We start from the raw sequence: 23424 nt of genomic DNA, 5'->3' as shown, positions 1-23424 counted from the left end.
TGCAAGAACGCGATCTCAACCGTTCCACTCAGCCAACACCCGGTTGGAGGCCAGGAGCGTGTTCCCGGTCTTTGGGAAGGCCAAGAGCGGGGGACCGTTGGGTGTGGGGAGGGTGCGTGCTTCGTTTGCCATCCGGTGAGCCGGATTGCTCTGTTGTGAGGATACCTCACGTGGCTTTGTGAAGTCGCGAGACAGACGAGGAACATGCGGGCAAGTGGAAGCTATTTGTGTGCTCAGATTCGGATATCTCCGAGCGGCTTGACCACTTCCTCATGGAGAACCATAGAGAGCCGGGCGGCCACGGCATCGTTCGTCTCGTCGTCACCCTCAGACAAACCCAATTCCTTCCCACCCATTATGCACTTCCGGGTGGCGGTCTCGTAGACGGCCCCCATAGAAGAACCCAACTCGGCGATCTGGTCCTCGGCCAGCAGTCTCTCGCGAACTTTGAGGGTGACGGATGGCCGACCCCTCGCGGCATTTAGATCGATGCCGAGGACTCGTTCGACGGCGGCCCAATGTGCTATCTCGACCAGAAGCACGCCCAGGCTATAAATGTCGAAACTCTTCTTGAAGCGCTCGCGGTCCTCTGGGTTGGTGGACTGCGCCAGCGGATGCCTGTAGAGGTTGTACTCGGTTTCTCCCGGGTTCGGGATCTCTGTCATCTCGTCTGCCCGGGCGGGCCTAGAAAAGTCGAAGCCAGAGAGGTACGGCTTCGAGTAGTCAACCTGGCCGTCGGTCGTACGGAAAAAGATGATATTCTCGCTCCGTAGACCCTTGTGTAACCAGTTGACCGCGTGCAGGTACAGGAGACAGTTGCTGATGGCGTGCGCGAGCTTGACTCGGTCCGTGACACGCGGCTTGCGAGAAGTCTGGAGCAGCTCGCGGAGCGAGATGGGCGGGAGGGAGGCGTCGAGGCCCTCGTCAAGGGGCCTCTCAAAGACAAGGCCGAGGCGCATATTGAGGACGTCCTGCTCTTCGTCGTCAACCCCGCCAGTGCTCGCCTTGTCGAAGAAGCCAAGACAGTGAGGGGTCCTAAAGGCTTCGGGCTTTGGGGAGTGGTTCAGGAGGGCTGCCAGTTTGCGGACCCTCTCACATATGACGGTCTTGGGCGGCGAGAGGTCGCCGGGCCGCTGGTGATCGTAGTCCTTCCACTCGACCCAGACCTTCTTGCTCTCGCCGTTAGGGAGACGGAGGGTAGCTTCACACCTCGGAAGGTCCGACTCGAGCGCAGCAGGGTCTATGTCGACCATGGAGCGGTCAAGCAAGAGATGCTTCGGCTGCTCCGGGCTTCCCAGCTCCAGGCACATGGCGGTAGCCTCGTCCCAGGGGGTCTTCTTGCTGGACTCGATCGATTCGTTGAACGCCTTGAACTTGGCGAGCTGGGACAGCAACTGGAGGGCGTCGGCGTTGGCGCGCTTCTGTGCGATCGACATCTGCGTTGTCGGCAGAGGAGAGGCGGCCTCGAGCTTGACGTTGAGGGCCATTACGAGGCGAGACAGGTCAGTGATCTTGTGGTGCAACTGCAGGACGCCACGGTTTGTGTCCTGGACGGTGTGGTGAATCTCGACCTGCATGCTGGCGTCCAGGATGTTGGTCATGCTATCGTTTAGCGTGGAGAACCTTGCGAGGAGGAGCTCGAACGCAGCCTTGTCGAACGAGACCCAGCGCAGTCGCTGGGCGGCTTCCTGCGAGGCCGCCCTGAGGCTCTGCATGGCCTTCTTGATGAAGTTCCTCCGGCGCTGGGGCAGGGGGAAGTTGGCGCCTGCGGCGTCCCTGTCGGGATTCAACAAGACATCCTCCTGGTCAGGAACAGGCTGGAGGCGCTTGTTGCGTGTCTGATGCTCCCTGAACTCCTTGAACAGACATTCTACCTGGACCAGCAGGTCGAGAACGGTCTGGCGGTGGAGGACAAAGGTGTTGGACTCGAGGATTCTCTGTCTATTCTTGGCGTCCAAGTCGAGCAGCCCCGACGTTTCACTCCAGGCAAAGAGGCGCTGCTGCTCCATGCGCAAGCGGAGGTTCAGATACTTGCAGTCTTCGGGGAAATTGGCCGCCGTGACGAGTAGTTGGATGCCCTGTACGCAGCTCGTGTACACTTGCAGCCCGATCGACGCAACGCCGATGGCGAGGCCAGCGATCGATACTGGGTCCATCTCAGGGCGTGGCGGTTGGCGTGCACACTGGTGTTTATAATCGGCCTTGCCCGTACTTCGAAATTATTTATTGTTGATGGAGGTTAATGAAGAAGAAGAAGAAGATGATGATGATGGAGGGGCATCCCGGCGCGAGCGGGCCCTAACCCTCCACGTCTTCAACTGTCCCACATCGTTTCAACCGCCGAATTGGGTGCGGAAATGTGAAGGACGTGCTGCGGTAGTAGTAGGTAAGGGCAGGTACCTATGAAGAGTGGAGCCGCTGCTCGAATGCCTTCTACTTATTCAGACAGTTGTGCCATGCATCATTCCCGTTCCCAGTTCTTCAGGAAGATAAGCGAGAATTGAAGTGGAAGTTGAGGAAGAAGCTAGGAATAGGTGAAAACAGGAAAAGAGGGGAAGAAATTATTATGTCACGAGTGGAAGTTATTCGCTGTATTGGGGAGGTGCGTATGGCTGGCTCACTTGATACTCGGCTGAGAGAAGCTGCTTCTTTCCTCTCTTATCAGTCAATTATTTCCGGCTTACTAACATTACCCTAGTTACCTACGAGCAGAAAGAAGACATTCGCTATTCTACGGATTACAGGGTACGAAGTTGCTAACGTAAGTAACGTTACTGTGTAAAAGGAAGAATCGTCGAATCGGGAATCTACAACGGCTGCCCTGTAGTCTGTGCTTTTGCAGTTTTGGCGCAAGCGGCCGTTGGCGAACAGGCTCGTTCCGCGTCCGCCACAGCGTCGCATTCCCGCCGTTTCAGCGTTCGAGCTGTGCCTCTTCAGCGCCAATCAGCGACGTCCCACGCTCGGTTTGGCGTCCCGAAGATGGGGCTTGGTAGCGTGCTCGAGTGGGCGTTTACGTTAACCGTTAACAGACTAGCAGTCTCTATCCACGACGGGGTTCCCCTTTTCCTCTGGGGGTTCATATCTGGTGTTGGGCCGCACCGAAGCACCACGGGCGAACCAAGCTGGGTACAAGATTGAACGGGGAGGTACGTTTGAACACACATGCATACCTACTACTGCTGTAAGGCCTAGGGGGGCCCCTTGCGTATTTCGGTGAGTTGGCAATCTAGCATGTATACATCCGTATATACCTCCGTATTGGAGATTTGTCATTGAGGTCTAGATGCACGGTTCGTAGTATATGCTACACCTACATTTGTACCCTCCATTACCCAGCGGTTAGCGCCCGTTGTGACTGTACCGATCCCTGCGTGTTGCTCTTTTTGGGGCCAGGGGGAGCGGCCTGAATAAGTTAGAGGACCAGGCTGCCAGGCTGCGCGAGAAGTCGAAGCCAACAGCGGGGAGGAACTGACGCTCAACAGGCTGGAGCAATTGCTCGCTCGTCCCAAAATCATTTTTTTTCTTGTTGCAAACCATCCATCTCGGACAGAGAGTCCCAAGGGGACCGTTTTCAGACCGGACCGCGGTGGTTGAGACTTGTGCAAGAAGCGAGGCAGAGAGACGAGCAGCATCCCTCGACCAGGCTCCGTGCGTTTTCTGCCACTACGGCTGGGAGAGCAATTGAATTGGCCCGGATCTTAGTGGTTCGTTCACTGCCTTGGGGGTCTCCACGAAACTCGCTGCACCCCCCCCTTCCTTCCTTTTCGCGATCGTTCCTCCCCATTCATCCGGCCATCTTCCTCCCTCTTTCCGCACCCTCGAGTCCCGCCGCTCGGCCAAGCACACGCGCCCAAACAACGATCGTCTGATCTGACCTGCTTTGGTCCCGGCACATGGATCCTTACGCGACAGCCGGCGGCGCCCCACAGCTGACGGCGCCCTCTTCCAATGATTCCGCAAACAGCTCGCCGTCGGTGTCCACGGGGACGGCGACCTCGTCCGCCACCCCGATCTCATCGGCGACCACTGAGCCACACCCTGCCGCTCCTGCTTCGGTCCCCGCAGCCTGCCTCGCCTGTGTATGTTCCATGCTTTGCTTAGTTACCCCGTATTGCCGACTCCCCTGAACCCTTGTTTCTGTGGTTCCTTAATCTTGGTTCTATATCCAAATTTTATTTATGTTTTTTTTCTGCCTTGATTTATTTATATCCCCTATCCTATTGTGTTCCTCCTGCAGGTGATGCGCGTGCTGATCAATTTCTCTCCGACGCTCCACAGCGCGGCAAGCATCTCAAGTGCGATGGGAACAACCCTTGCTCGCGCTGCACTAGCTCCAACACCGAGTGTCTCTACGTGCCCTCTCGCCGCGGCTACAAGGGCCCGAGAAGGGGGGCGGCACATAACCCGAACAAGCGGCATGCATCCTCCTCCCCGCCCTACCCGGGCACCGAGGGGGACTGTCCCATGCTGCTGGGACACGGAGGCGTGAACGTGAACGTGAACCTGACCGCGACCGGCCTCGCCGGCTTCAACCCAGCCATTGTGCTTCCGGAGCAGTCTCCGGCCTCTTATACGACCCCGTCCCCGCTGACTAGCGTCCCCCTCTACCGGAACCCGTTCGTCACCGCCATGGATCCCAACGCTCTGGCCGTGACGTCCGCCACGGCCGGCGCGCCTCCGGTCCAGGCACCGCCGCCCACGCTGGAGCAGCGCTGCTTCGACGCCTTCTATCACTTCTTCCACGCAGGCCACCCCTTCGTGCTGCCCAAGGAGTACTTCCTCCGCATGCTCAAGGAGGGCTTCGCCCCGAACATGAACGTCGTCCTGGCCGCCATGCGGTACATCGGCTCGCTCTACATCGACGCCGGGCCCGCCAGGGCCACCTACCTGGACGAGGCCATCCGGCTGTGCTACCAGCCCGGCACCACCAAGGACGGCTTCCTGATCCAGGCCCTGCTGCTCATCATCATCGGCCTGGACGGCCAGTGCAACCAGCCGAGGGCCCGGGAGCTGCTTGCCGACTGCGAGCACTACGCCATCGAGATCGACCTCAACAAGCGTGACTTCGCCACCATCCACGGCCGCGGCAACCCCGTGCTCGAGGAGAGCTGGCGGCGGACCTGGTGGGATCTGTACGTCTGCGACGGCATGATCGCCGGCGTCCACCGCGTGACCAAGTTTCTGCTGTTCGACATACAGGCCGACGTGGGCCTGCCGTGTGAGGAGCAGCAGTACCTCACGGGCGTGAGTATTACGTGACTTTGGCACACTCGTCTTCAAGTCGTCCCAACAAACAAGACTGGGCTAACCGGTTTTCTTTTCTTTTTCCCCACCACCCTCTCCCTCCCTCCAGCGGATTCCCACCCAAACCCTCTACATGGAGGACTTCGACGACCAGGGCTTCTCGGACGAGGATCGCGAGTTCTCGTCCTTCACCTACCGCATCGCCGCGGCCCGGAACCTGGGCCGGATGATGCGCATGCCGCCCGTCATGTTCCCCGACGACTCCACCGTCGACCGCGTGCAGTCGCTGCTGACCAACTGGAGGATACACCTGCCGGACAGCAAGCGCGACGACCTGAACAAGAACTGCACCCTGGACGAGATGATGTTCCAGGCGCACTTTATCACCCATGCGTATGTTTTTTTCTTTTCCTTTCCCTCCCCCTCTCCGCTTCCTCCTCCCCTTCCTCCTTCTTCTTGCCTTTTTGTTTCCCATTTCCGTTCCCATTTCCGAATATTGATCCCAGACCAAAAAAAAAAAAAAAAATTAAACTAACTGATCCGGCGCCCCAACACACACCATAGCTGCACCATCATGCTGCACCAACCGCTCTCGCAGCTCGACACGACGCCCGTGCAGGCGGTCAACTCGTGCGCGCCGCACCGGCCGGTGCCGTCGGGCGACGTGTTCAACGCGCACACGCGGCACACGCTGACGGCGGCGTCCGAGATCTCCAAGATGATCACGCAGGCGGTGCCGGTGACGCAGCACACGCACTTCTTCACGTGCGTCGTGACGCTCTCGTCCATCGTGCACCTGTCCCGGTGGGCGCTCTACTTCGTCGACGACGAGGACCACCTGCGCCAGCAGATCCGCCTCAACATCGGCGCCCTCCGCAAGCTCAGCCGCGTCTGGAAGGCCGCCGACACCGCCTGGGGCCAGGTCCGCGCCGTCGCCCAGGACATCTACCGCGAGAAGAAGGCCCAGCAGATCAGCCCGGCCTTCTGGGTCGGCTTCACCCAGGAGCAGATGATGAGCAGCATCAACGCCGATGAGGGCATCATGAGCGAGTTCCAGAACGCCGCCGCCAACGGAGCTGCCGTCGGCAGCGGCGTCATGGGAAGGGTCAGCCAGGGGTGAAGACAGAGAGGGAAAGGGAAAAAAAAAGACAAAGAAAGAAAAGAAAAAAGAAAAAAAAAACCTTCCGGTCCATGGCGGCTTGGTGCTGTGGAAGGGTCGTGTCGGATTTCGGGGTGATGTCGTCTCCCCGCTTTTAGGGGAGTAAAGGGAAGAAACGGGTTTCCGGTTCTATCTAAGGTGTTTGTTTAATCAAGCCTGGGTTTATCTGGGTGCAGCTGGTAGCGCAGCGCTTGAGGAAAAAGACAGGGAGTTTGGCCTGCAGCCTTGAACTTTTATTTTTTTTTATTTTTTTTATTTTTTTATTTTTTTATTTTTTATTTTTTTATTCTTTATTTTTTTATTTTTTTATTTTTTTATTTTTTTATTTTTTTATTTTTTATTTTTTATTTTTTTATTTTATTTTTTATTTTTATTTTTTTATTATTTTTATCGGTGTATTTTGTATCTCTTTCCTTTCAAGTTTGGATAGAGACCGTTGGGGAGAAATATCCCGGAGAGATCATGGCCAGTAATTCTCTTTCTTCTAACGGCATGCTTAGTTTCCCCCCGCTAACTAGGCTCACGGAAGAAGAATCAAGTCCGAAGGATTTTTTTTTTGCATCGGCGAGAAATTCCTTGGCGGTGTCGGCTCTTCCAGGCCGCCGTCCGCTTTGAATGGGCACTCTGCTCCTGAGATAGTGGTTCCATTCGCGAAGCTGATCGTTGAAAGGAATACCGCCGAGCAGAGAGATGTTGCCAGTCCATGCATGTACAGTTGATGGGAGCGGGAAGTAGGGGCCGCCCCCCGCGGTCGTGGAATGTGTTTCTCGAGCACCCAAACGGATGGGTGACGAGTCACAGTACACTCTAGGGAGGGAAAGGGGGTGGAACAGTCGCCGAAGTCGACGGCGATGGAGATGCATATAAAAGACATGGTGGAGGCCGATAGTGGCACCATCCCATGCAGATGCAATGGCGGGAGTCAGCCCCAAGTCTCAGCTCGGGCGCAGATCCCGCATAAGGCGGGGGGAAAGGGGATGGAGGGTAGCAGGAGGGTTTCTGATTCGGCGACTTGACGACTTCCCATCTCCTCCTCCTTCCCACATCCTGCTGCACCCTGTTTCGGGATTACCGGAGGAGGTCGCCGAGTCCAAGGCGGAGTGTGTGTGTCCGCGCGCGCACCTTGCGAGACTAACTTTGCTGGTACGAGGAACCCGTTCCACGGTCGGGTTGCGGGAGCGGAGGCCAATGCAACACCGTCGTTGGTCTGACATGCATATATATATATATATATATATATATACTTGAGTAATCTATAACTGTGGAAGTACTCCGTCCCGTACCATGCATTGCTCCGGGGATTGTCTCCCATTGGCCACGCAGTCCCCGAAGGTCAGGGCGGCTTTCATGTTCTTCTTCAGCCGGATTACCCTGTGGTGCATGCACGGAAGGAAGCAAGTAAGGATAGAGTATATACACTATTCTTCCGGTGTTGTGGGAACCTTGCAAGGGTGCCTGGTGACGGCCGCTCGGCTTACTACGTACCAAGTATACGAGGCGCGTCGGGATCCATCTTGACCCTTGCCATCGCCGTCCTCGGTTGTCAATGTCAACAGGGGGGCAGGGAATCCGGTGACATGATCCTTCGATCGGGCATTTCTAAAATTCCGAGTTGCTCGTTGGAATGTAGACGAGGCCTGTCTCGCCAAGCTCTGATGGCAAAGGAGGTGTGGTTTCTTTCTGAGGCGGCGTCGTCGGGAGGCCATCGAAGAGCATCATCGGGGCTGTCGGCGGCCATATAGAACCAAACTCCTTTCCACCAAGTCAAGCACCCTTCCTCTCCCTCCGATGCGCGCGGGCGAGATCCCGGGATCGCGGGGCGCTCCGGCTCCCCCAGCGCGCGGCCAAACCACTCTTCTTCACCCCGTCTGGCCCGCCGAGTTCCTGCTCAAAAGGTCACTCGACACCGAGCGGTGCTCTGTCGGCTCATTGTCAGGCGTTGACGGGGATGTCTCTATACGGCCCCCTATAAGTGGAAAGGGTCCCCTGTAGAGCCCCAGGCTGTGTATGAAGCGTGCGTATAGCCCGCGTCTGCCGTCGTCGCACGCGACCCAAGTCATCACGTCGGCGTTGGAATGTCGCGTTGTAGCGCGCTGCGCCGCGCCGTGCGCCTGTATCACCACCGCCCCAACATCACAAGCAAACCCCAGTGTCCATGACGATTAGATTGCCTCGGGCCTTTTCCTTCATTCGGTTCTCTATGCTCTAAGCGGATAGAAATCTCCCTATAACCACCTAAGGTGCTGTATCCTCAAGCCATCCGAAACTGGTCCTGAATAAATATAATAAGTGCGAAAGAAGCATAAGAGAGAGAAGAAAAGGAAACCAAAAAAAAGAATGCATCCCTTTCCCACGTCCTGCTTGGACAAAACAACAGGTCTCGCGGAGTACAGCACGAAGTAGTAATAATATACTTCTCAAAACACAGAACTCAGCATCGGCTGACCGATGCGATGGCGAGATCCGCCCTACCGTACCTAGGTAGGTAACCTTACCGCGGCGGGTTGGGCAGCGGCCGGGGCCCGACGATCTGCCTGCGGTTGGCCCCGATGCCCTGGGAGCCCTTGTTCTGGCTGTCGCCGCCGGTGTAGCCGGTCCACTGGCTGACGTCCCAGCGGCCGCCGATGCCGCCGCCGATGCCGTCGACGCCGCCGCCGCTTCCCCCGGGCCCCAGGGCGGCCGCCCTGGCCGCCGTCTCCCGCTGCGCCTCCTCCCACTCGCGCTGCCGCTGCCGCTCGAGCTCCATCTCGCGCTCAAGCAGCGACTTGGACGCCCACCCGGGGCCCTTGGAACCGCCTGCTGCGAAGGCGGCTGATGCGGGGCTGGGCTTCGCCGTGGGAGCTGGCGGGGTGCGATCCGAGTTTGCGTTGTTGGAGGAGGGCATACCGCGGGCGAAGAAAGGCTTGGGTGAAGCTGGGGGTTGCTGCTGCTGCTGCTGCTGCTGCTGCTGCTGCTGTTGTTGTTGTTGCTGTGGTGGTGGTGGTGATTGTAGTGGTGATTGTAGTGGTGGTTGACGCGATGATTCTGCTGAGCTGGATGCGTAGGCGGCAGGGTCGGGAAGGGGTCGAGAACCGGTGTGTTGCTTGCGAAGAGGCGATACTGGGGCTGCTTCGGTTGGGTCTGGAAGGGGTCGAGAGCCGGTGTGCTGTTTCCGGACCGGCAGGGGAGGCTGCTGTGCTGCCGCCGGATCGGGGAGCGGCCGTGATCCCGTGTGCTGCGTCCGGATCGGGAGCTCTGGCGGCACGTCGCCCACGCGATGGGCCTTCACCTTTGTTGGAGGGGAGGCGACGCTGGTAGGGTCCGGCAGTGGTCGAGGGGACGAAAGGGGCGGCGGCGACACTGCCGCTTCGTCCGGCTGCTCTTCGTCGTGTTGTTTCAGCTGCTGATGGTGCTGCGACCGGGGACTGGCGACGAAGTTGAGCTCGTCGCGCACGCTCCAAGAATCCTGCCTGGAGACCGGCTGTGCTGGCCGGCTGCGCGACCGTGATCGCGCCTTCTTCTTCTCGTCGCCCGCGCCCGGGCGGAGAGACCGTCCCTGGCGTTCTCTCTCGTACATGGCTTCGCGCTGACGGGCCAGCTCGAGCTGCTTCTCGAGCTCCCTGATGCGCGCCTGTTCGGGGGTCTCGGGCTCGGCCTGGCACTGGCTGAGGTACTGCCCGCGCGGCTGGGGGCTGCTCTTGCGTATGTTCTGGCGCTCGGCCCTCAGGCGGGCCTCGGCCTCCTCTTCCTCCCTGCGCCTCTTTTCCTCCGTCAGCTTCCACTGGCGCTCTTCCTCTTCCCACCGCCTCTTCTCCTCCTCGATGCGCTTCCTCTCCTCTTCCATGAGACGGCGGGTCTCCTCCTCCCACCGGCGTTCCTCCTCCAGCCGGGCGCGCTCCTCTTCCGCCTCGATCTCGGCCTTCCGCCGGCGTTCCTCCTCTTGTCGCTGCCGCTCAGCCTCAGCCTCTTGTTCCTTCCTCCTCTTCTCCTTCTCGGCCAGGCTGGGCACGTAGGGACCGGCACTAGTGATCTGCCGACGGCCGCCAAACGCAATGCCCAGGTTTGCCTGGCTCGCGCCGCCCATGTATCCGTACTGCGCAATGTTCCAAGCCGGCGCGGTAGCACCTTCCTGCTCCTTCTTGCTCCAGCTGCTGACTGGCGGAGTCGGGCTTGAGGCGCCCGGTGTCGGTGACTTGGTGGGGCTCCGGCGGCCAGACCCCGAGTCGCCGGTCTTGGGTCTGCTACCGTGCAGGGATGACGAGGTGTTGCTGGCATTCGAGACGGCGCTACCGCGCAGACCGGTCGGAGTGGTGGGCCCCGTCGAGTCGGGGCTCACGAGGCCTGTCCGGGAGCTCCGGGGGCCGATGGGGTTGGGGAATGCCGAGGGGTTGACAAGGTTGGCGGCGCGGGTGAAGGCGCCGAGACACTGCAAGACCTGGGCGGGGTCTTTCTGTTCGTAGAGGTCGACGGTCAGGAACATGTCGTGCTGCTGGAGGTTGAGCGGCGGGGCCTGGCAGGCGCGCAGGAAGTGCGAGATGTTCTCCATCTGGACGAAGGGCATGGGAGACTTCTTGAACCTAACCCCGGGCGGACCGACGACGAGGTTGACCAGCCTGCATGTACGGTACAGTACCGTGTGTGTCAGATGGGCGCCCGGACAGAGATAGATAGATGCAAGGGACACGTGGGCAAAGACTGGCTCTTACTTGCACAGGGCCACGCCGTCTTTCAGCGCCTCGAGCAGGTCACCTCCGGGAAGCTTCTCGCCCAGTGTTTCCTCGATCCATTGCCTGACCTCGTTCGCCGCGGCGGGCGTGTACTTCTCGAGGCGCATCTTGCGCAGGTCCTTGTCGAGGGACGTCACCGACGCCATGGGGGCGAATTATCGGAGAAGGATGGCACTGATGGTGCGTTCAGACCGTCTACCTCGGGATACGTATGAAGAGATAAAATCGAGGGCGGCAGCTCCGATCGACCAAGTCGAGCACCGAGTGGAAATCGGCTCGTCAGGCTTCGGTGGGACTAGCACTAGAGTGTAGTAGTAAGCTCGCAAACTTCCAAGCACCAAATCCTAGCTAAGGAATCCCGATGGCGGGGTCCCGGGTCTGCGGTTCCCCCGGCGGCACCGAAAGCGCTGGATGACGCGTACGTAGTAGGTAATGATTGATGTGACAATTGGGGCTCGCGGAAGGTGAGAGAGAGGTCTCGCAGATGATTCGGCCACTTGACTGAACGGGCGAAGCGGGAGGAATCTTGGGTTAGTTATTGTGCTGGCCAGGGGAAGGTGGGGGGGATGATTTGGGGGTTGCTCATTTCCACTTGGTCCCTAGTTATACGGAGGTAGAAGATATCTTAATTACCTACTTACTACCCGGATTGCCGTTTCCAGGCAGAGTTACCCCCTAACCCCCCGGCTACTCAGAGTAGATGCTAGTGCAACAGTGGGGTTTGACTAGCCCGGTGCAGCCATAATTTTACCGTGTAATTTTTTTTGCATGGGGAGGCTGGCATTTCCCTCGAAGTGCCCCTACACGACAGATTACGGATTACAGATTACACTAATCCGTACTCCGTCGTGGCTGGAGCTCCAAGCGGATGCGACGATCCCTCCCGGCTTGGCAAACGACGTCACTCGGTCGAGGCCCAGTGAATTGCATCTTTTCCACTACGGAGTAGAACTTACGGAGTAGAAAATTATCCACCCGAGCTTCTGTCGCGACTTGCAATTATCCCTCTGCCGGGGGAGCAAGGGCCAACCCAAATAGTTTGACATATCATCCACAGTCGAACAAATAACAATACAATGTCGCAACTGCCGGTCTCCCCGTTCTTACGGGCCTGGTACAAATGGAAGATGCTGCGGCTTCCATGGCGGCGCCAGTTTCTAGTTGGTACGTACCGCGCACGCACACACACACACGCACACACACACACGCACACACACACACCCCTATCGCTAACTTACCCGTCCTCGTCTTCCCCGGGTTCAGGCTTCGATCTAAGCGGAAACACGTACTGGGAATTCCTCGACCGCGGCTCCCGCCTGCCCCCGCGAACGAACCCGTCATCCCAGACGACGACGACGACGACGACGACGACGACGACGAGGAGGAGGAGCCCCGTCCGGTGGCGGCGCATCGTGCGCTACCCGCGCGGCACGCACCACTCGGCCGTCAACGTCCCGCCCGCCTGGCACCAGTGGCTGCGGCACACGCGCGCCGACCCGCCCTCGCTGGACGAGCAGCGCGCCGAGGTCGCCCGCCAGGAGCGCATCAAGCGCCTCGCCGCCGAGGCCGACGCCCGCTGGGAGGCCAAGCCCAAGGTGATGGAGGACGGCGCCGGCGCCGGCGCGGCCCAGCGGGCGGCGGCGGCGGCGGCGCTGCTCGGGGCGCGCGCGCCCGCCCTCGAGACCGACCGGCCCCTCGGCCCGGGGAGCAGCAGCAGCAAGTTCGCGAGCGCCGCCTCCGAGAGGGCCGAGGCCGGCGACACGAGCGGGGCGGGGACCGTCACGGGGGACGTCGCGCTGGGGGATAGCGAGGCGGTGAACCTGCGGGAGGAGACGTGGAAGAGGATGAAGAGAGAGGCGGAAGGCGACGGAGCGAGCAAGGCCGCTGGCGGGAAAGCTCCGGATCCGTGGAGGCAGCACGCCAAGGGAGGGCCGAGTGAGACGTGGCAGCCGAAGTCATGGGAACCGACCGCGAGGGAGAAGAAATGAGAGGGAGGCGCCTTTTGGGAGGAGCGCCGGAGGGCGGCGGGGGAGAGCAACACATGTACAAACAGTGTAATGAGCATAGTTATCCAGGAGACGCAGCGTTCCATATTTCAAGCGTACGTACCAAAAAAAAAGGGGGGGGGGGGGGGATCAGGGAATAATAAATGAGGCATTGTATGATATTATACTCTTATCTTACCCCTGCAACCTTATTTGTCTATCAACTGAACCCATGACCTCTTGAGGAACGCGGCCTTCGCTTCTTTCATTAGTTAACCGCCGAGGGGCAACAAATTAACATGCAAATCCCAGCCGCGTCACCGTCGGATAACCACCGACCGAGTAATACCAGTGACTGTTAATGCAATCCGTGTCATGAGCGCAAAAGGGCCAAGGACGGGTATCAAAATTCCAAAATGTAGTCCCCAGCCAACCGACCAAACCGACCAAGCAGACCAAGCAGACGAACCCGACGAACCGACACGCCGCCAACACCTCAACAAATAGTCAAGTAAAAAGCACGAAAACGAAATGAATCACTGCCTGGACGCGGCAGCAATCACATCAACCAGCGTCCTCAAGTTGCGCGCCGACCTCGCCAGCACCTCCCTGGCCGCCTTATCCGCCGGGCTACCGTTCTTCCCGCCGGCGGCGCCCCTGCCCCGCCGGCCGCCGGTCCTGATCCTGTCCTCCCTCGCCTTGATCCCCTTCTCGACGGCCCGGCGCAGCTCCGGCGAGTAGTCGATCCCGATCCGCGCGTAGACGAACCAGGCCATGCTCTCCAGCGCGAGCGACAGCTTGGCGTTGTCCTCGGCCGTGACCTTGCCGGCCGCGAACGGCAAGAGGCACCGCAGCAGCACGGGCACGGTCACGCCCGTCCCCGCGGCGCTCTCCGGGTCGACGTCGGTCGGCTCCGGGCGGTGCGGCGGCAGCAGATCCTCGACGACCGCCCGCAGGACCGACACCTGCACGTCCTCGGGTAGGGCGGACGGGTGGGACTCGACAAAGAGGCGGAACATGGGCAGCGGCAGGGCCCGCACGTGGTCGCTGAACCTCTCGTAGAGTTCGTCGACGGGCGTGAAGGCGTCGGGGAGGTAGTACGACACGGCCGAGAGGAGCCGGAAGATGCGCAGCCGGAAGGGCACCGTCTCGGCGATGGCGTCCGTGAGGGTGAAGGACGGCGATAGCGCCCGTTCCCCCTTTGGTTTCCTCCCGGGCTTGCTGTTCTTCCGCTTGGAGGCCGGCGGCGTCGGGATCGGCCCTCCTGCTCCTCTTCTTTCTGCCCCCCGCTCTCCTCGTCCTTCATCCTCCCCGGGCTCAAGCTCAAGGTCGAACTCATCCTCCTCCCCGTCCAGATAATCCCCGAACCGGTCATTCTCCAGATCCACCACCGCGTCCTCCCCCCTCTTCCTCTTACTGTGCGTCCCGGACGCCGGCCTGCCCACCACCGTCTCCCTCTCGAAGACCTCCCGGAAGACGGCCCGGTCGGACGCCCCGTTGACCTCGCCGTCGCTGAAGGCAAACAGCGCCCTCAGCACCTCGCGCACCCCGCCGCTCCTCCTCTCCCGCGTGAGGCCCTCCAGGTACCCGACCACGATGCTGCCCGCCAGCATCGGGTAGCACGAGGAGCCGCCGCCCTCGAGCTCGCGGTCGTCCCGCGCCAGCCGCTCGTCCAGGTCGGCCTCGAGCACGGCGACCATCAGCTCGAGCCAGACGCGCCAGTGCCGCCAACGCGTGTGCGGGTGCTCGGCCGCGCACCGGAAGCACCAGCCCAGCACGGCCCAGAAGTCCGGCGCGCGCCGAAACAGAAGCTGCGAGCGGGCCAAGGGCCCCGTCGGCGCCGCGTCGCTCTCGTCGTCGCCCGAGGAGGTGGATGATGAAGACGAGAAGGCGCCGGCAGTGGTGGCGGTGGTGATGGCCTTGTTGCTGTTGCCGCCGGAGTCATGGTGGTGACGGTACCGGCGATGACGATGATGGGTGGTCGAGGTGGTACTCCGAAACTCGAATGCCGCGCGCATGTTGGCGTTGACCGGCCCCACCGTGCTCAACAAGCCTCGCAGGTAAGAGAGCGCGAGCGAGGCAGCGTGGATGTTGCTGATCTCCGGGGCGCGGGAGGTAAATGAGGGGTGAACAATAAGGGTCGCAAGGAGGGCGATCTGGGAGGGCGGAGGGATGAGCGCCGGTTTTGGATGCGGTTTTGGGTTGGAGAAGTGGCGGAGGTGCCGTTGAGCGGTGGTGGTCGCGGCCGCGGTGTTGCTCCCGTCGCTAAGGAGGCCGGACAGGATATGAATCGCGGCCGTGTCTGTTGTACATGACGTAAGAAGTGATGAGTTAGAATTATTAAGGACAATGACCAAGGAGAAGAAAGTCATTGAAGCAGGAGGGCAAATCATAGCGCACATAGCTGTTCTTCCAAGTGGATTTGACAGTGTTGCCTGAGCTCGCGGGGCAGTTGGACTGCGTCGCGGTAGGCCTGCTCCTGTTGCGGCGGGTCATCGACGGGGCTGCTGAGGACGGTCTCGTCGGCGGCATTGGATGGCGAGTTGCGCGCTGTGAAAAAAGATTCCGGCGTAGATATGCTGCCTAGGGTTGTCAGCGGCGATGTCAGCTCCATGCCGATGCCTGGGGAGCGCCGCTTCGTCTTGGTATCACGGTCTGGGTCAGTTGGTTGAAGGTTCAAAGACGAAGATGGGTTGTCGGTTGTAGGCCTGAGAGGCGTTAAGAGGCCGCCAAACCAGCGCGCTCTCACGCGACGGGCAGGTGGGGCAGCTTTCGTTAGTTACTTGCTGCAAGTAAAAGTGAGTGGGCTGCGCGCCTGGGCTGAAGCGATTTGCCTGCACTAACATTGGGGCTCCCGTCCGCGTTTGCCAGGTTCCCCGTCGCAGATTTCATAATTGGGAAGGCGTAAATTGCAACAATCTCCCAGAGTAGCAGAGTTATCGAGTATTGCCTCTACCCATACTAACCCCAATTCGAGCATTAATTAAGATAGGTAGATACAGGAACAATATGAGATTAGAACTTGGGTAGGTAACAGTGAATTCAAACACATTGAGCCCGGCCTTTTGAACACCTCCCACCTAGTTTCCCAAGGGTCATGCCCACATAATCACTCATTTTAAGTCCCTTTCACCGAATCGCCGATGCCGATCATCCAATACACGTACTGTACCACCCGGTCAACAGAACGGTTGAACGGCGCATACCAGAGAGGGAAGAGAGAGAGAGAGAGGAAAAGGAACAAAGAAGAAGTTAAAGAAAAGGGCGGGGCGGATCTCAGAATGGTGTCGAAATAAATCGTACCCGACCACTCCCCGCACTTCCCTCCACTTCCCCCGTATCTGTCCGACCACGGCCGGAATCCCTCCAGATTCATATCCCAAAGAGATGCCAGATGCCAGTCGCTCACGGCACGCGAGTCCCCAGCTTCCCGGCCCCACCGACTCTGCCACTGACGCCAGCCCCGTGGCTGCCCGTCTTCCAACCCCACGACGCCGACGCCGCAGGCCCGGGCCGGAACCGCCCCGGCGTGGCGCCCAACGCTTCCGTGACCGACATGGGCTCGCGCTGGTGGCCACCGTGGACGGGCAGGAGGCGCGGGGAGGCGTAGTACGGAAGAATGGGTTTCTTCTTGGTAGGGCTTGCCACCGCCGCAGTGGCTGCTGCTGCTGCTGCTGCTGCTGCTGTCGTCGATTTTGCTGTTGCTGTTGTCGTTGTGCTGCTAGTATTAGCGCTCTTGGCCTTGTCGGAAGCTGGGGCGGCCGCCGGTTTTCGGGTTTCCTTCAGGATTTCGCGAAATTCGGCCTCGTTGTTGCAGATCTGGGCTCGAATGAAGCGCGTTTCGGCGGCGGGGTCGGCGCGCTCAGCCTCGCGGAGTTCTTGCATGACCGGGACGCGGGGGACGTATTGGATATCGGACAGTTTGGGGGCGTGGTCGGGGTGTGGGACGATGGATTCGTCTAGGCGGGCGAGGTCGCCCTTTGCGAGGAGCGAGTTGATGTCGATGCTCTCGCCGGGTGGTATGGGTGTCGGGTTGGAAGGGGTGACGCAGTCCATGTCCACCTCCTTGCGCAGCACGCGGTCGATGTCAACGGCTGAGAAGAAGGCGCAGCTCTGCGGCAGGTCGTGGATGCCCACCTGCTGGGCGAACATGGCGCGCGTCCAGAGGTTGGCGACCTGCAGCGCCATGGCGGCGCGGTACTTGTCGTGCTCCCGGACCAGGTAGCGGATCTCGTCGTGCACGGTCAGGGCGAGGCGCGCGGACAGGTTGAAACGCCGGATGAGGTAGTCCATGGCGACGATCAAGAGGTGGAGGTAGTCGACGCCGCTCGACTGGATGGCCCAGTTGATGCGCGACGTGAGGTAGCCGCCCTTGCTGATGAAGCGCCCGTTGAGCGCCTCGGTGATGCCGGCGCCGAGAACGGGGGTTCGCGGGTGCTCCTGCTCGGCGAACTCTTCGAGCTTGTTGAAGACGAACGACTCTGTCCCGCCGCGCCAGAAGGGGCGTTTATAGAGAGACTTGCGGTTGGTCTTGGTGCCCTTGGTGGTGGCGTAGAGCTTGCTTGCTACGAGGAGCGTGTCCTTCTCGCTGAGGTTGGGGTTGAACTGGCGGAGCAGCTGCGCGGCAAACTTGAGGCCGGCGCCGTAGATGCGGCCGTAGTTGAACACCTTGGCGTCGTTCCGGGTGATTCCCAGGATGGACGCAGTCCGGCTGTGCAGATCCGTTCCCGCGGCCTTGGTCCCTTCGAGCGTCATGAAGCCGATGGCGTTCCCACCGTGGATCTTGAACGTGGAATCCCCCACCACGGAGGCGATCCACAATTCTTCCGAGTCGACGTCGGCACCGACAAAGACGTAGCCCGGCGGAGCGCGGACCATGGCTTTCAGCTCCGACCCGACGCGGTTCTTTTTGGCGTTGGACGCGGTAAGCCAGGTGTTCTCGACCGCGCGGCGGGTGATTGTGCCCATGGGGATGACCTGGGGCAAGATGAAGCCGCCGACCGGCTCGTTGCTCTTTGGTTCCGACTTCGCAGCGGACGGTAGCTGGTCTTGGTAGACCACCAGCTGGGACATGATCCTGTCCCGCGCGCTGATCCAGTATGAGCAAGACGCGTTCATCTCGAGTGCCTCCTTAGCGTACGGGTACTCGGACGAGAGCGTCCCCTTCTCGAAGTAGGGGAGGTATCCCTTAGCCATTGGGGTGACACACCGAGCCGCGGGCCCGTCCTTGTGCGGCAGCTTGAAGTAGACGTGGTCTTTGTCTTCCTTTAGCGCCGCGATGGGCTCCTCGGTCAAGTCACACGGGACCATTTGCCGGTCCGTGTACTTCTTCGCCTCGTCTCGAGGCACCCTAAACGTCCAGCCATGCTTGTCTGACCAGAAGAGCGGATACCCGTCCCAAGCAAGCCTGAGGAGCAGCGGGGCTATCCTCGTGCGCACGCTGATATTGATCGGAGAGTCCATTTTGGGAAACAGATCCTTGTACCACTGAGGCATGCCTGGTTTCTTCTGCCTTGCCGCCGGCCGAGGCGGATCGTTCTTCTTCTTGCCCTTGACCATTTTGATCTCCTGGCCCGACCAATCGAGCTGCTTCATCCAGGGGTCGTTGCCCCATTTCTCGGGGTCATCCTTAATCTCCAGCGCTTTCTCGGTCAAAAAGACCAGCCGTTCCTGAACGGCGTCGGAGAGCTTGTGATAGGTAGCTTCCGCGTTTGCGAGGTACGAGTCCCATGACTTGTCGACGGGCAGGATGACGGACGAGAGATGGCGCAGGGCGGCAAAGCTGACGGGGTGGGGGCACACACGGAGGAAGTTTGGGAAGACGATCTGGTAGACGCGATGGGTGACGGCGACGTCGGCTGCGCAGTAGGTCAGGAGCTCGTCCAGCTTTCCCACCACGCCATCCCGGTCCAGCTCGCCGAACGAGTCTCGGAGCTCCTTGTCGATCGTCACATCGAGATGGAACTTCGCAACATCCCGCAGCGAGTTGATGGAGCTCCTCTCGACCCAGAGCTCCTCCTCCTCGGCGGTAAAGGCTCCGTTGTTGAGCAGCTCGGCCAGCTCGATGTTGCTCGACTCTTTGGCTATCTTGTCTCGCAACTCCCGGTTCTTCTTGTGCTTCATCCAAGTGGGCCGCTGCTGCGAGCACATTCCGTTGACGGCGACGTGCAGGGACATGGTGTCGAGGAAGGAATTGCGCGTCTGCTTCAGGTCGTACTCCTCCAGTATCCGGGCGCGATCGAAACCGACATTGTGGCCCACGATCACCCTCTCCTTGGTCGGATCCCCCAACGGCACCAGCTGATGCTCGTTCTCCGTCTCCCCCAGCAGCCACGGCGACAGCCATGCGTACCACGCCTCGGGCGTGGCCGCGCAGGCCATGACGGCGTACGGGCTTTCCTTCCACATGACTTCGGTGTCGAAGGTGAGCATGTTCCCCTCGGGCGCGTCGACGGCTTCGGTGCGCCCGTCGGGATAGTACTTTGTCCAACCGCTCCGGCGCACCCACGACCTCGGCTTTGGCGGCAGGGTTGACTTGGCTAGCTGCTTCGCATGCGACAGGAAGGGCTCGGCCGCGTCGATGCCCAGTTTGTAGAAATGCTCATCGAGGGTCTGGCCAGCAAGAGGAGGCAGACGAAAGGCAACAGGGGGCGCTGTGTCGGTGTTCTTGCCCAGAAGGTCATGGCGGCGAAGGTGGTCGCGCGCGAGCTCGATAAGCTCTGGAGTGGGGGGGTCGGTGTTGCCGCGAGGGAAGAGCTGTTCGTAGATGCCGGTGCTCAACTGCTGGACGCCAATCTCGTTGAAGCGGGCCTGGCAAGGAATAGACAGGTTCTTGTTAGCCTCAGCCGCCGGAGCGACAGTCGAGTCCCAGCGGCGCGGGACTGGATCTATGCGGTGCCATAGACGGCGGCGAGCTGCGCGGCGTCGCGCAAGACGGATGAAGCTCGCGGCGGGCGCATCTCGTCCTGGCAATCCGCGAATCGAAATGAGCATTCTGTACGGCGAAAGCACAAGGGCAGCGCCGCGCTCAAGTCATGGTAACTCGGGCGAGCGACTCGAATGGGTTCAATGCTGAAAAAAAAAGTCGGCGTGTCCGGGGCTGGCGGCGACAAATCACGTCGTTGGAGAGGCAGAATTCCCAAGAGTCAAAGGGGTCCGCAGCGTGGCCCACCAGATGACGCTTCCCGACGCGCCGCTAAAGCCCAGGAAGATGGAGCTTCGGCTCCAGAGTAGATTACGGTACGGTAATGGAACAGCCATTACGCTTTTATCTGTACCAAAGGAGTGGATCCTACGTACACCCGAATACGTGCATACCGGTCTCACTGTGATGGCGTACCTGCAGAGATATTCTGCACGGTATCGATGAGATCAGCACACAACACATGATGAGAAGTGGTGGGTCTGGTTATATTTCCTATCTGGATTCCTTTTACATTACGTGTACCCACCAAAACAGCCTTTAAGAGGGTACTAAACCTGGGCGTTCTCGAAAGGGTCCAAGTGGCGGATGATTGTGGAGAGTCCGGGCAGTAGACCGGACCCGAATCGGCAGGAAGACCGGTCGTGAAACTCACTGTAGCCTCCCAGAAATTGAGTTGCAAATCGTGTATGCATCCGGCCGGCCTTGTAGCAACAGACTCAACCCATCGTTCGAGCCCGAGCTGGCCGAGCCTGAGACGAGTGCAGGGTAGAAGTTTTCTACTTAAACGAAAATGGCTCCCATTTTTGGCGTCCCTCATCGCACCTGCGAGACGGAGTACATACCTGCAGGTTCGTGTGGCATCCGGCAACTATACTCCTCGGTTAGAGTACCTGACTGACCTACGCCGATGACCTAAACAAGTTTTAAAGTTCTGCAGCGGCCGACTTGTGGATAGAGAAGCCGCACATACATTCTTGCTCCTATCACACAGCCCGCAGCAGTATACTTCACAGCTCTCGATACATACTTTCCAACCTAGCTACATGGGTTGACAAGACACAGTACTTTCTGCCGACCCATCCACCTCCAGGACCTTAGCTCGCCTAGCGGCAGTTCGACCCTTTGCAATAGCCATGGACGACAACTTCTTTGCTGGAACCTTGGACGATTTTTACGATGGTAAGTCTGGATGGATCCCGGATTACTCGTTCCCAAGTCCGAGGCTGCAGAACATTATTTGTGTGTACCGAGCTTCTCGCTCATTCCTAGTCCCGAGTTTACTTGAACTGGCAAGACCAGAACTTTGGGAGTGGAGCTCGACTTTGGGTTTCCCATCATCAATCCGACCGATGCCCGTTTCTCCGGCCCCATTAGCTCGAACCGAGCCCGAGACGGGCCCAAATTCAAGATCTCAGCGCCGTCTCGTGGGCCAGGATGTGCTTTTCGGTACAAGGGTCCAGGAAGGATCCGCTTTGCCATCCGATGCTCTCGGCACGGCGCTTGGTCCAGGTCCCACTCGGGCCGCCCCCAATAGCTCCAATAGGTCGACCCCGGCGCAGGCTCGCCGCCCCGAGCCTTCTCGCCCCCATGCATTCAGAGGGGACCGGGCGGGTCCAGATCAAGGTCTATTCCAGCTCAACTTCCTCCCGCACCGCGCCTCCAGTCGTCCTCCCATTTTCGCCATATCCACTCCAACTCCGACCCGCCGCGCAGTCTCGACCGTATTTCCTGCTCGCCGCTTCCCAAATCCCTCTACGATCTCGAACCGCCAGCAGGGTCACGGAAACAATTTCCGCAGCGCCGCAAGGCCGTCTCATAGCCCTTCGGCCGCCTCGCAGCGCCTGCCGCATCAGCACCGGGCAGGCGGTATTTCAGGTTCTGTAGATCTTGTCGCTGATCGCGTCGCGCGGCCTTTCCAACGTCGACCAGTCTCTTTCCCGCACGACGGTCGCCAGCGGATCCCGACGTCGCCCGGCATGTCCGCCAACGCTCGTAGGAGAAGCCTACGCCCGAACGACTTGACAATGCCCTCAACTCCCAGCCAGCCAGCCCAGTCGTCGCAGCAACCCACGTCGCGCTCCGCACAACCAGAACAGTCACAGTCGGCTTCATCCGCAACCAAGCGCAAGCGGGAACCGGACCTCAACGATGACGACGACCTTTTTGGCGACTCTGCCAGCGCAGACATTGTTGATCTGGTGGACAAGACCGAGGTCCCGCCCGATACCTCCAACAGCCAAGAAGAAAACAAGAAATACGTCAGGATGTCTACTCTCGACTGCGTCATTTGTATGGACAGCGCCAAGGACCTGACGGTCACTCATTGTGGTGAGCCAACCCTTCCCTACCGGCACGACTTGGCACCCGTACTTATCAGTCGTCTCAGGACATCTATTCTGCTCCGCCTGTCTTCACTCCGCTCTCAACATGGACCACAGCAGGCGTATATGCCCCATCTGCCGCCAAAAGATCGATAGGCAGCCGGCCGCCGGCGCCAAGTTTGGCCAGAAAGCGAAGGGCTACTATCCTCTCGAGCTCAAGTTGATGACCAGGAAAACCATAGGAGTCAAACGGGAGCAATCAACTACCGGCCGCGACGGGCCATCGTCGCGTTGAACCATCGACGTTACTCTGGGCGAACCATTCCAAACTGCACCAACAGCTGTCTGTGCGTCCGCATTCCGGGACCCAGGGCGGAGCACATCAGCGTCCGGAATTATCACCAGACCCGTGTGTTCCATGGTCTCCAGGCAGAGCAATGTGGCTCACCGGGTGGCAGCACTCTGATAGGCGGCAGTCTCACATTTTTTTCATTCTCTCATCCAATATCCCGGCAGCCAGGGTGCTGCATTTCACGCGTTCAAGAGATCCTACGGACGCCAAGATACATTGGAGAACGGATTACCGCGTTCGCTGCGCCTCATCACCTGCTCGGACCATATCTTATTATTTCGGGCACCCACTACGGGAGTATTTTTGCGTTCAATATTGCATCGGCGAGGGGAAGGATGAGGTGGGGAGACAGGCGGATATTTGGCGTTACGGTTGTCTGTTGTATACCCCCGGGTGCAGGAATCCTGACACGCATCGATGGCATTGTGAACACGGGGCGCTGGCTGGGTGTCTAGACGGCAGGGTCAGGTTGGTTTTTTTTTTCTTTTTTTTTTCTTTTTCTTCGGCATGGGTCGGAATATTTGGCATTTAGACGGTCATTCATCTTCTTTTATAAGACTACGCATCACAATGACTCTTTCTCCTTTTGAAGGCGTTGAGCTTGTCAAGGGTGCAATGGCGCAGTTCCGGCGGCAACTGGCCATTTTCGGTTTGCAAGTTCGCTCGGGAGTGCGCGGATTGAAATCAGTCCAAACATAAGAAGCGCAACATTCGCCTCGCCGGTTTCTTTTC

The 23424-nt window shown here is 59.5% G+C and overlaps 9 protein-coding genes across 9 annotated transcripts; 4 read left to right on the top strand and 5 right to left on the bottom strand.

Annotated features, from left to right (window-relative positions):
• Positions 1-233: 233 nt before the first annotated feature.
• Positions 234-2156, bottom strand: P884DRAFT_273864 (prion-inhibition and propagation-domain-containing protein; the record flags this gene model as incomplete). Its single annotated transcript, XM_069442641.1, has 1 exon — positions 234-2156. One exon carries the CDS (start codon positions 2154-2156, stop codon positions 234-236), a length of 1923 nt encoding a protein of 640 aa, XP_069301518.1.
• A 1737-nt stretch (positions 2157-3893) lies between these two features.
• P884DRAFT_190670 (uncharacterized protein) lies at positions 3894-6364 on the top strand (the record flags this gene model as incomplete). Its single annotated transcript, XM_069437532.1, has 4 exons — positions 3894-4079; positions 4279-5244; positions 5354-5637; positions 5809-6364. 4 exons carry the CDS (start codon positions 3894-3896, stop codon positions 6362-6364), a joined length of 1992 nt encoding a protein of 663 aa, XP_069301517.1.
• A 1521-nt stretch (positions 6365-7885) lies between these two features.
• Positions 7886-8155, bottom strand: P884DRAFT_253187 (uncharacterized protein). The gene has a single exon (XM_069440772.1). The coding sequence runs from the start codon at positions 8139-8141 to the stop codon at positions 7953-7955; it is 189 nt and encodes a 62-aa protein (XP_069301516.1). The 5' UTR covers positions 8142-8155; the 3' UTR covers positions 7886-7952.
• Positions 8156-8894: 739 nt separating this feature from the next.
• On the bottom strand, positions 8895-11255 carry P884DRAFT_273862 (uncharacterized protein; the record flags this gene model as incomplete). The annotated part of the gene is made up of 2 exons (XM_069442640.1): positions 8895-10995; positions 11089-11255. The coding sequence occupies 2 exons, from the start codon at positions 11253-11255 to the stop codon at positions 8895-8897; spliced, it is 2268 nt and encodes a 755-aa protein (XP_069301515.1).
• Positions 11256-11968: 713 nt separating this feature from the next.
• P884DRAFT_326057 (uncharacterized protein) lies at positions 11969-13214 on the top strand. The gene is made up of 2 exons (XM_069445464.1): positions 11969-12273; positions 12373-13214. The coding sequence occupies exons 1-2, from the start codon at positions 12186-12188 to the stop codon at positions 13095-13097; spliced, it is 813 nt and encodes a 270-aa protein (XP_069301514.1). The 5' UTR covers positions 11969-12185; the 3' UTR covers positions 13098-13214.
• A 48-nt stretch (positions 13215-13262) lies between these two features.
• Positions 13263-15708, bottom strand: P884DRAFT_288563 (uncharacterized protein; the record flags this gene model as incomplete). The annotated part of the gene is made up of 2 exons (XM_069443961.1): positions 13263-15396; positions 15495-15708. 2 exons carry the CDS (start codon positions 15706-15708, stop codon positions 13631-13633), a joined length of 1980 nt encoding a protein of 659 aa, XP_069301513.1. The 3' UTR covers positions 13263-13630.
• A 578-nt stretch (positions 15709-16286) lies between these two features.
• On the bottom strand, positions 16287-20255 carry P884DRAFT_2872 (DNA polymerase family A-domain-containing protein). The gene has a single exon (XM_069443865.1). It carries the CDS (start codon positions 20085-20087, stop codon positions 16500-16502), a length of 3588 nt encoding a protein of 1195 aa, XP_069301512.1. The 5' UTR covers positions 20088-20255; the 3' UTR covers positions 16287-16499.
• Positions 20256-21995: 1740 nt separating this feature from the next.
• P884DRAFT_189709 (uncharacterized protein) lies at positions 21996-22635 on the top strand (the record flags this gene model as incomplete). The annotated part of the gene is made up of 2 exons (XM_069437457.1): positions 21996-22347; positions 22406-22635. 2 exons carry the CDS (start codon positions 21996-21998, stop codon positions 22633-22635), a joined length of 582 nt encoding a protein of 193 aa, XP_069301511.1.
• Positions 22593-23399, top strand: P884DRAFT_2865 (uncharacterized protein). The gene has a single exon (XM_069443836.1). The coding sequence runs from the start codon at positions 22778-22780 to the stop codon at positions 23222-23224; it is 447 nt and encodes a 148-aa protein (XP_069301510.1). The 5' UTR covers positions 22593-22777; the 3' UTR covers positions 23225-23399.
• Positions 23400-23424: the final 25 nt, after the last annotated feature.

Source organism: Thermothelomyces heterothallicus (genome assembly GCF_042370625.1).
Source record: "Thermothelomyces heterothallicus CBS 202.75 unplaced genomic scaffold P884_scaffold_1, whole genome shotgun sequence".
Classification (NCBI taxonomy): domain Eukaryota; kingdom Fungi; phylum Ascomycota; class Sordariomycetes; order Sordariales; family Chaetomiaceae; genus Thermothelomyces; species Thermothelomyces heterothallicus.
This window is presented reverse-complemented; position numbering and strand designations above follow the sequence as displayed.

Excerpts from the sequence above, each read along its gene's own strand:
- P884DRAFT_326057 (XM_069445464.1), top strand. The coding sequence starts at position 12,186 with ATGTCGCAACTGCCGGTCTCCCCGTTCTTACGGGCCTGGTACAAATGG. Across the intron at positions 12,274-12,372 it reads GCGGCGCCAGTTTCTAGTTG|GCTTCGATCTAAGCGGAAAC; the intron begins GTACGTACCGCG and ends CCCCGGGTTCAG.
- P884DRAFT_2865 (XM_069443836.1), top strand. The coding sequence starts at position 22,778 with ATGTGGCTCACCGGGTGGCAGCACTCTGATAGGCGGCAGTCTCACATT.
- P884DRAFT_253187 (XM_069440772.1), bottom strand. The coding sequence starts at position 8,141 with ATGGCCGCCGACAGCCCCGATGATGCTCTTCGATGGCCTCCCGACGAC.
- P884DRAFT_2872 (XM_069443865.1), bottom strand. The coding sequence starts at position 20,087 with ATGCTCATTTCGATTCGCGGATTGCCAGGACGAGATGCGCCCGCCGCG.